Here is a 9,779-nt window from a genome sequence, read left to right as displayed (position 1 = left end):
GCAGCGTCACGATTGTTTTCGAGGAGTCTCCGGACGTCACGACTGTCAGCTCCATTTTGTGGTGGGAGTCAGTCGCAGTGAGCTGGCGGTTTCTTGTGGTCGCGTAGGAAGCTTTGTCTCCGCCGGCTTGGATTCTCTGGCCAGGACGGTAAGTGACAGGAGGAAGCAGACTAGGTATCAGGGTCCTTTTTGTGTTCAGAAGCCCCTGGCGGCCTCCTCTTCCTCGGTTAGTTGTCGTCCGCAGTCTCTGACACTACTGCCCTCCCTTGTCTGTTCATCCCCACCCCCTTCCCGGTTCTGCACAAAGGCTGCACGCTTGTCTTTCCTCCTGTGCCGAGCCTGTCGCGGCGAGTTTCTGCTTAAATCCTACACGCTGGCGGGAGTTAATAACGCTGTTTGCTAAACGGGGAACTCTTCTTGAATTGTATACTTCCATCAGGGGTAACTGGCCTAACTGAGCGGGAGGAGGGCTGAGCCGGAGTCCTTGAGGCCGCCGGCCCGAGGCACTCTCGAGCGCCATGTTGTCTGCAGCGTCGGTCTCCGCCGCCTTTGGCCGAGCCTTAAGATGGCGGCGGAGGCAGGACTTCGTGCTCCCGCGAAAAATGCGTAGCTGCCTGTTGTGGGTGGCGTTTACTTGTATTCTGGAATATGCGTAAGTGACGCTCATGTAGAGGTGTGTTTCGCTAATGGGGGGAAATGACAACGTGTCGTTATATGTCGTATATAAAGAGATTTCATTTGGCATCTAATTGCGTTTTAAAGGATTGGAGTGAAAATCTCGAGTACCGTGGCCGTCATCGTTGTTAACAAAAACCAGATTTAAGAACCTTAGGAAAGAGGGTATATTTGAAGGAGGTTTCTGGTGATCTGGTGATCTCACTTTATGCGTTGTACTTTTCTCCCCCTATTCCCTCCTAAGATAACATTTGAGGGAGCGTTTTGTCTTGAGTTGTATGGAGAGACACGATGGCGTCCGAGCAGTTAGTAAGAACGATAGTTGCTGAAAAGCCATTTGTATGTAATATCTTTTTTTTTCATTGTCAGGGAATAGCTAATTAAAATATCAATAATTACATTTATTGTAAATGCAATTAATCTCCTGATGGCGGAAATCATTTATGATTACGTTGAATTGTATATTATGGTCCTATAGTTCATTTGTGCTACTGGCAGGACGGGGATAAGATTTTACCAAAGTTAATAGTTCAGGATCCCTTCCCTCCCCTATTCCATCTTTCTTTTTTCTTACACACTTAATAAACTCTGCTTAATCCGGTGCCTGATGGAATAATGCAGAAGAGATATGAATAAAGTTCGGACATCAGTATATGGGATAATGTGACGTGACTTCAGATTGGGTAACGATAACTTTTGGACTTGTATTTAAAAGAACAATTTAAAAGTCTCAACTAGGGTGAATTTGCACGTAAGAGTTTTACTAAACAGTTCTGTGAGCATGTGGGAGACAATTTAAGTGGCAAAAACTTCTGTTGTATGCAGATGAGACACTCAAAGAGAACTTACTGTCCTGATTGGGATGAAAAAGATTGGGATTGTGGAAAATGGAGGAGCAGCAGCAGTCATAAAAGAAAGAAGAGATCACATAGCAGTGCTCGGGAGAACAAGCGCTGCAAATATAATCACTCTAAAACATCTGATAGGTAAGGAAGGTTTTTTCCGAGTTTGGTGTCATTTTAAAATAATTTCATACTTACAGGAAAGTTGCAACAATAGAGAAACTGCGTAAAATTTTCTCAGATTTACTATATTTTAGGCCTTTGTATCATTCTATTTATTTTCTAAACATTTGAGAGTAAGTTGCATATACATATTTAAAGGAATGTCTCAATGTAAAAACATGTTTTCATGATTAAAACGTGTTGTCACTTAAAATAAACCATTCTTTTCCTGTTTCCAAAGTTTTAATGGCTTGTAAATTGGTATTCCCTTTGTGTGTGGCAAAAGCATAAAATCCTATTCAGAGTACTGTTTTAAGAGATTTACTGAGGGTAGTAGGTATTAGCATAAAGCATTGAAATTTTTTAAATTTCTCTAGCCATTATTTGGAAAGCAGATCTATAAATGAGAAAGATTATCATAGTCGACGCTACATTGATGAATACAGAAATGACTACAGTCAAGGATGTGAACCTGGACATCGCCATAGAGAACATGAAAGCAGATATCAGAACCATAGTAGCAAGTCCTCTGGTAGAAGTGGAAGAAGTAGTTATAAAAGCAAACACAGAATTCACCACAGTACTTCACATCATCGTTCACATGGGGTATGAGCTCTTTTAAAATAACTTTTGGAAAGTTAATTTCCCATGTGTAACAGGAAAACTTGAATTTGTGTTTGATTATTTGAGAAAGTTCTGTTTAAGATGAAGTCATCTGAATTTTTAACTTGCAGCATTTTCTCTGTGCATTGGATAGGAAATTATTGAAATACAGTACATATTTAGTTCTATAAATTATTTTATTACTGGTTGGCTACTATTTGTCATTCCAGTGAAATAGTGAAGATAATTTTAAAAATTATTTTAGTTTATAAAGAAATGATTTCAAGATATTTCAAAGCATTTTTCATGATACTTCCAGAAATTTGATTTATTTTGATAGGTTGAAGCCTTACAACAAAACTAGGAAAAGGTGTTTTATTTTTGTAAAATTGAAGATTAGATACATCTTTTTGTTCTAGCAAAGCATGTGCACTAATGGTTTTTTCACTAAGCAAAACACTTAAATTTGAACTTTGTGAGTTTATGTATTTAGAGATCAGCTCAGATGACATTTAGAATGCTGTAGTGTTATTCTTGTATGCCAAATCTTTTTCCTTCCTCCAAAATTAGGGCTTTAATTTTATTTATTGTTTCAATATTTATTTTCTAGGTTAGCTAGGAAATCTTAATTTGGCCACAGTTTACTTTGACAAATGAATGTTATGCCCTACAGTTTTGCAACATTAAGTTAGGACATTAGAAACTTAAAATTATGTTTCAGTGAATGCTACATACAACTAAGCATTTTTTTTAAAAAGAAAAACAATTGTATTATGTTTTGTTGCCTTACCACTTTGAGTATCTTATCTGAAAATCTGTTCCTTGCCATGTTTTTCTCCTGTTAACATAAACTATGTGCCCTGTGAATTTCTGGGGACTGAATTTGAAATTGCTCCTGCCAACCGTTTGTGGCCTGGCGTGTATCTGAATGCCTGAATATCTCCCCGCTGAATGAATTTCGTATTCTGCCCTGAATTCACTCGGGTATATTGATTGGCTGGATGATCTTGGTGCCGCCCACTTGACGTTTCCAGAAGAGTCACCGAAGGAAAAGAACCAGGAGTGTAGAGGATGATGAGGAGGGTCACCTGATCTGTCAGAGTGGAGACGTACTAAGTGCAAGATGTATAGAATATTTTTTAACACTTTTAACTTTTCAGATAACATAATCTATATGTATAGATTAAGATTTCAGGGATTTGGAAATCTTTTTTTCTTTCTCTGTTTTTTGTTTTGTTTTGTTTCTTCTTGTTTTGTTTTCCATTTCTTTTGGTGGGGGGGGATTGTATTTTTATTTCTTTAGAAATTTAATGTTTGTTATACAGAACTTCCAGAACAGTAAATCAAGTTAATGCAGATAGACCTAAAAATAGTTATATATGCTTTTTGATGCCGTTGACCAATAAAATATATAGTGATAAGAAATTTGTAACATCAACTAGAATAATCTGCATTGATAGTATTTATTATGATAAAAGTAAAGTGTTTCCACTTCTTGGTATGACTGAGGTTTACTTCTCTCTTTTAGATGAAATTGTTGATACTTTAGGTGAAGGAGCTTTTGGAAAAGTAGTGGAGTGCATCGATCATAAAGCGTAAGTTTCCCATCCTGGGTTTACACTTGGGGAGGTCAACAATATAGAAAATTCATTTAGCTGTAGAATATAGTCTGACTCTTGAGTTAGATATATCTATAAAAAGACTTAAATGTAGGAAACTTACAGTAAAAATTACTGGCACTTTGTATTTTTGAATACTGTCAATAGTATTTATTGTTTTGAAATTATTCTTTTGTTTCCCTGCTGAGCACAATAGTGTGCCCATCTTTTCTTTCAACAAAGAAAGAGCCATACATAATCCAAGGCTGTGAACTTGTCTGTGTTGGTGTCCCAAGTTTAATTGTGTATGCTCATCAAACTGCTTCACTGAAATCACTTGAGATTGTTTAAGGAGAAATTTTTCCTTTTTCTGTTCCTGTTGAGGTGTGTCCCCAAATGAATTATTTGAGGAGCTTCCTACTATGGTTTGCTAAGATTCTGAGAACTAGAGCTCTTTACTATACCCCTACTATATCCTAACTTTTCTGCTTACCTGGGTGTTCTAGTTTGCTAATGCTGCTGGAATGTAAAACACCAGAAATGGATTGGCTTTTATAAAAGGGGGTTTGTTTGGTTACACAGTTACAGTCTTAAGGCCCTAAAGTGTCCAGGGCCATGAAGTATCTTATCAGTGATCAGGTACCTTCACTGGAGAATGGCCAGTGGCATCCTGAAGACCTCTGTTAGCTGAGAAGGCACCGTGGCTGGTGTCTGCTCCAAGTTCTGGTTTCAAAATGGCTTTCTCCCAGGACGTTCCTCTCTAGGCTTCAGCTTCTCAAAAATGTCACTCTTAGTTGCTCTTGGGGCATTTGTCCTCTCTTAGCTTCTCTGGAGCAAAAGTCTGCTTTCAAAGGCTGTCTCCAAAATGTCTCTGTAAGCTGAAGCTCCTCTCTCAGTTCCAGTGCATTCCTCAAAGTGTCCCTCTTGGCTGTAGCTCCTCTTCAAAATGTCACTCTCAGCTGCACTGAGTTCCTTCTGTTTGTCAGCTCATTTATATGGCTCCGATGACTTAATTTAGACCCACCCTTAATGGGTCGGGTAACACCTCCATGGAAATTATCCAATTAGAGTCATGACCCACAGTTGGGTGGGGCGCATTTCCATGCAAGCAACCTAATCCAAACATTCCAACTTAATCCCCACTAATATGTCTGCCCCAAAAGATTGCATCAAAGAATATGGCTTCTTCTGGGGGACATAATACATTCAAACCAGCACGCTGGGCCACAGGACATTTGAGATAATTGCCAGTGACAGGTACTATAAGAAGCAATCACTTTATATACATTTGTTTTAAGTTGGGGTCTCAATTGGTATGCACATTTAGGTGGTAGCATCCCAATGTAGTTGCTATAAATTAGAATTATTAATACATAGTTTAACTGAAAGATCAAAAACTATTTCATGTGAGTGGTAGTCTGATGTGATGAAAGAAATTTGTGCCTTAAATATGTATTTTGTATTATCAGCCTTACTGTATGCCCAAAGGTAAGATGACTTATATAATTGGAGGAAACTGAATGCTAGAGCATAAATTTAAAAAAATAAACTATAGGTTAGACTAGAAGTAGTTCAGTATGAAGAGTGTGATAGAAAAATGGTATTGGTAATCATCTTTATCAATTTTTTTAACTTAGATTTGTTCTCTCTAACAGAGGAGGTAGGCGTGTAGCAGTAAAAATAGTAAAAAATGTGGATAGATACTGTGAAGCTGCTCGCTCAGAAATACAAGTTCTGGAACACTTAAATACCACAGACCCCAGTAGCACATTGTAAGTATCAAATTAGAACTTGGAAAATAGCGTCAGGTAAATTACAGTTGTGAAGAGGTGCACTCAGTTTATTTTTCATGTGTTTATAGCCGCTGTGTCCAGATGTTGGAGTGGTTTGAGCACCATGGTCACATTTGCATTGTGTTTGAACTGCTGGGTCTTAGTACTTATGACTTCATTAAAGAAAATGGTTTTCTGCCATTTCGACTGGATCATATCAGGAAGATGGCATATCAGATATGCAAATCTGTGAATTGTAAGTACTTAGCATATCTTCTAGAAACTTAAGTTTACTGGGACTAATTTAAGGGCAGACTGGTTGGATCTTTTAAAAAAAATAAGGCATATTATATATAGGACTAGGAAGGCTGACTTGTTATGAAAAAATAATTAAGTTAATTACGAACTCACAGTAGTATGTATGTATCATTTAATAAATATTATACTATCCAGATAACATTAGAGATTATGATTTAGCTTTTGATTCTTTAAAATAGGAATATAGAACCATTGGGTTAAAGTTAAGCAATGGCAAGTCTCAGCTTCTTAAGAGGAAGGTAATTTTTTTTTTTTTTCTTTTTTTTCCTTTTCTCTTTAAGCCGTTAGCTGTCAGTGAACTGAGGAACTCTTTAGGAAGCGTAGATTTTAGGTCTCTGGTTTTCTAGCAGGCTGAAATGTTGACCACTTCTTTGAGAATGTAGGAAAGGCATCAGAGCAGTTTTTTTGTTGTAGGGTTTTGGGGGGGTTGTTTTGATTTTCTTATTACAGCAAGTTTTGTTTGTTTCATTCTCAGTTTTGCACAGTAATAAGTTGACTCACACAGACTTAAAACCTGAAAACATCTTGTTTGTGCAGTCAGAATATATAGAGGCATATAATCCTAAAATGGTAAGTCTTTGCTGTATTATCTTCATAGTTCCAAATGAATGTATTTCCTCTTTTATGCTTTCTTAACCGTGATCTTTGGTTTTTAGAAACGTGATGAACGTACCTTAATAAATCCAGATATTAAAGTTGTCGACTTTGGAAGTGCAACCTATGATGATGAACATCACAGTACATTGGTATCTACAAGACATTACAGAGCACCTGAAGTTATTTTAGGTCAGTATTTACTGTGCTTTATTAATGGTTGTGACAATATGTGAAGTTGACAGTGCAAAATATTTATTTTCTAAATTTAACTGGAGGACAACGTGTATGTCTTCATTGACACTTAAAATTTATATAAGCTCTAGGTCTTAATACTTTTGGGTGGCTTTTATCTTTCTTTTCCCCTAGGAAGTCTTAAAGCACATTAAAGGATTTTAGACCTTTGATTGTTTCCAGGTAAAAGCCCTAGGACTTTTGTTGTGATTAACTTTTCTGGATAATATGTGGCAGGATTTTAAATATGTATTCATTTAATAATACCTCTTAAGAAAGTGTTTGTCTTGTTGACTGATTGCTAATGTCTTTAAAGTATGTTGAGCATGTTTTTCTCTAACCACATGTTTTGCTCTGCAGCCCTAGGATGGTCCCAACCATGTGATGTCTGGAGTATAGGATGTATTCTTATTGAATACTACCTTGGGTTTACAGTGTTTCCAGTAAGTGGCAATAATCTGTTTTAGTGACTTTGCACAAGAATACTTCCTGTTTATATGAACGAATACTTGTAACTCTCAGTATCTACATACACAGTGTTATGGTTTTTTTCTTCTGATTTTAGACTGAATTATAGATAAGCATAGAGAAACAAAAGCCATATAATTTTACCATCCTTGGATTTTGTATTTTCTTCATAATACATCATTTTATGTAAACTTTTAAGTATATTTTTAAGGTATTTACCCCTGTCCATTTAGGGAAATGATTGGTGTAAATTTTAAGAGCTTACTAAGCCTTAGTAGCTTTTTGCTGTCAGCTATAACTTGCTAAAAGCATGCCCTTTTTAGTGATCACCTTCCTAGAAAGTTGGCGTCTGTGTTACGTAAAAATAAAGCACAATGTGCAAGTAGAGATAATTGATGCCATTTTGTTTTAGACACATGACAGTAAGGAGCACTTAGCAATGATGGAAAGGATTCTTGGACCTCTACCAAAACATATGATACAAAAAACCAGGTATGTTTTAAGAGTTAGTGCCACTTGGATTCTGATAATCACTTTGTAAAACATGAAATCAAACTAGTGCTTTTTTGCTTTCAGTTTGTCTTGGTGTGGGTAGCAGATAACTTCAGTTATACAATCTAGTGACCTGTAGGATACTGTCAACCTTTTAAATCTTTACAAAAGTATCTATAAAAGCATTTCCAGATAAAATAATTGTTTTAAATACCCTACATCCATAGTTTTATAAAGTCAGCATAATTTCTTTGAGACTTGACATGTTTGTTTTTGCTGTATCTGAAGTCATATTTGTCCTTTTAAATATTTTCTGTCGTCATAAGAAGGAAGAAAAGTCCAACACAACATTTTGCTTCACCGCAGCATTAACATTTTAGTGTGATGCCTTCTAGACTTGTTTTTTTCCTTATGTATAGCCATTGTTTTATGGGAGATTATGGTTTAAACATAAAGGATCAGATTCTTAATATCATGATGCTTTTAAGAAAATTTGATAATACATAGGAGCTTCTTTGTAGCTGATCACCTTTGATAGCTGTTTTATGTTTTGGTATCAAAATTATAAATGTAAATGAATATTGACTTATTTTTAGAAAACGTAAATATTTCCATCATGATCGATTAGACTGGGATGAACACAGTTCTGCTGGCAGATATGTTTCAAGGCGTTGTAAACCTCTGAAGGTAAGCCTGAGATATTATTTAAGTTGTTTTCACTCTGCTTTTATGGTAGAGAAATAAAATTATAATAAAAGGTTGTTGATTATGTTTCTCTCTCATTTCAGGAATTTATGCTTTCTCAGGATGCCGAACATGAACTGCTTTTTGACCTCATTCAGAAAATGTTGGAGTATGATCCAGCAAAAAGAATTACTCTCAAAGAAGCCTTAAAGCATCCTTTCTTTTCCCCCTTAAAAAAAAATGTATAGATCTATAATTGTGTACAGCTCTCTTAGAAGAGATAATATAGACTGTATCAGTCTTAATTTTTAAATATTAAATTATTTTGTACAGCTTTGTAAATTTCTTAAGCTTCCTATTAGTACCATGTTTATTTTGTTTGGATAATTTGATTTGTTAGCTACATAGCCCAGTAAACTAATGAACATCCTTTTCATTAATTCCTGTATAAAATGATTTATTCAGAATAAATTTTTTTGCTCTTAAGAAATGTATAACTGTGCAATTCGTTCTTAGCATTTTTCTTTCTACCTGTGTGACTTAAATGGGCATAATGGTTTTCCTTGTAAGTTTCCTTAAGTTCTTGGAAATACTTAGCTTTGTTTCATTTTAGAAGTTGCCAAAATTGGAATTATTCCTTCTCTTGGCTTCACTGCATCCTCTAGGTGGTGGCTGGTCATAATTTACAAAAAAAAAAAAAAAAAAAGGGCGCGGGGGGAGAAAGAACAGGAGGATGAATGGAATAAGTTGTATACATTCTATAAACCCTTAAATAGTGATGCTGGCCAAAGCACAAAGGGCAAAGAAGGTAAACCCCTATTTGCAATATGTCAGTTTCCAGGTAGATGAATTGCTTTCTCCTCCAGGGTAGATGTGGTCTGAGCTAATTAACTCACCACCGGAGAGCTAGTTGATCTCAAGACAGAGTACCAAATTGAGAGGCACCATTGATCTCTGCAGCTGGCATATAGCAGTGGAGAAGTTCTGTCTGTCTGAATGAAAGGGAGCCCACATTGTTTGGCCCATTCAAAGTCTTCACCCCTGTAACCATAGTTTAATGGGCCCATTGTGCAAGCAGTGGGATGACTAAGCTCCAAGGGATGATGAATCATAATCACTTGGTGGTTCAGTTCCTCTTCTGCAGTGGGCATACTCTGTAGCCATTGATGTGAGATTACTTGACATCTTATGGTCAGGCACTCACTCTCCACCAGTGCCCAGTAGCATGCTAGAAGCTACTTTTCAAATGAGGAAACTTTCTCTGCTGTAGACGCCATATTCTTGCTTCTAGAATGCTAGGCATCTGTGCTGCACCTTTCCTGTGAAGGCTTTCACAT

At 36.6% G+C, this 9,779-nt stretch overlaps 1 protein-coding gene across 1 annotated transcript; it reads left to right on the top strand.

The window, feature by feature from the left end:
* Nucleotides 1-8,911, top strand: CLK1 (CDC like kinase 1). The gene is made up of 13 exons (XM_037849575.1): nt 1-148; nt 1,501-1,661; nt 2,057-2,285; nt 3,317-3,407; nt 3,811-3,877; nt 5,536-5,652; nt 5,742-5,908; nt 6,446-6,540; nt 6,627-6,756; nt 7,159-7,241; nt 7,679-7,758; nt 8,355-8,445; nt 8,547-8,911. Exons 2-13 carry the CDS (start codon nt 1,501-1,503, stop codon nt 8,688-8,690), a joined length of 1,455 nt encoding a protein of 484 aa, XP_037705503.1. The 5' UTR covers nt 1-148; the 3' UTR covers nt 8,691-8,911.
* Nucleotides 8,912-9,779: the final 868 nt, after the last annotated feature.

The sequence above is a fragment of the Choloepus didactylus genome, chromosome 9 (genome assembly GCF_015220235.1).
Source record: "Choloepus didactylus isolate mChoDid1 chromosome 9, mChoDid1.pri, whole genome shotgun sequence".
Taxonomy (NCBI): domain Eukaryota; kingdom Metazoa; phylum Chordata; class Mammalia; order Pilosa; family Megalonychidae; genus Choloepus; species Choloepus didactylus.
This window is presented reverse-complemented; position numbering and strand designations above follow the sequence as displayed.

Bases quoted from the DNA above. Each gene is read 5' to 3' on its own strand.
- CLK1 (XM_037849575.1), top strand. From the start codon at position 1,501: ATGAGACACTCAAAGAGAACTTACTGTCCTGATTGGGATGAAAAAGAT. The intron at 2,286-3,316 runs GTATGAGCTCTT...TGACGTTTCCAG, and splicing joins CACATCATCGTTCACATGGG to AAGAGTCACCGAAGGAAAAG. The intron at 3,878-5,535 runs GTAAGTTTCCCA...TCTCTCTAACAG, and splicing joins GAGTGCATCGATCATAAAGC to AGGAGGTAGGCGTGTAGCAG.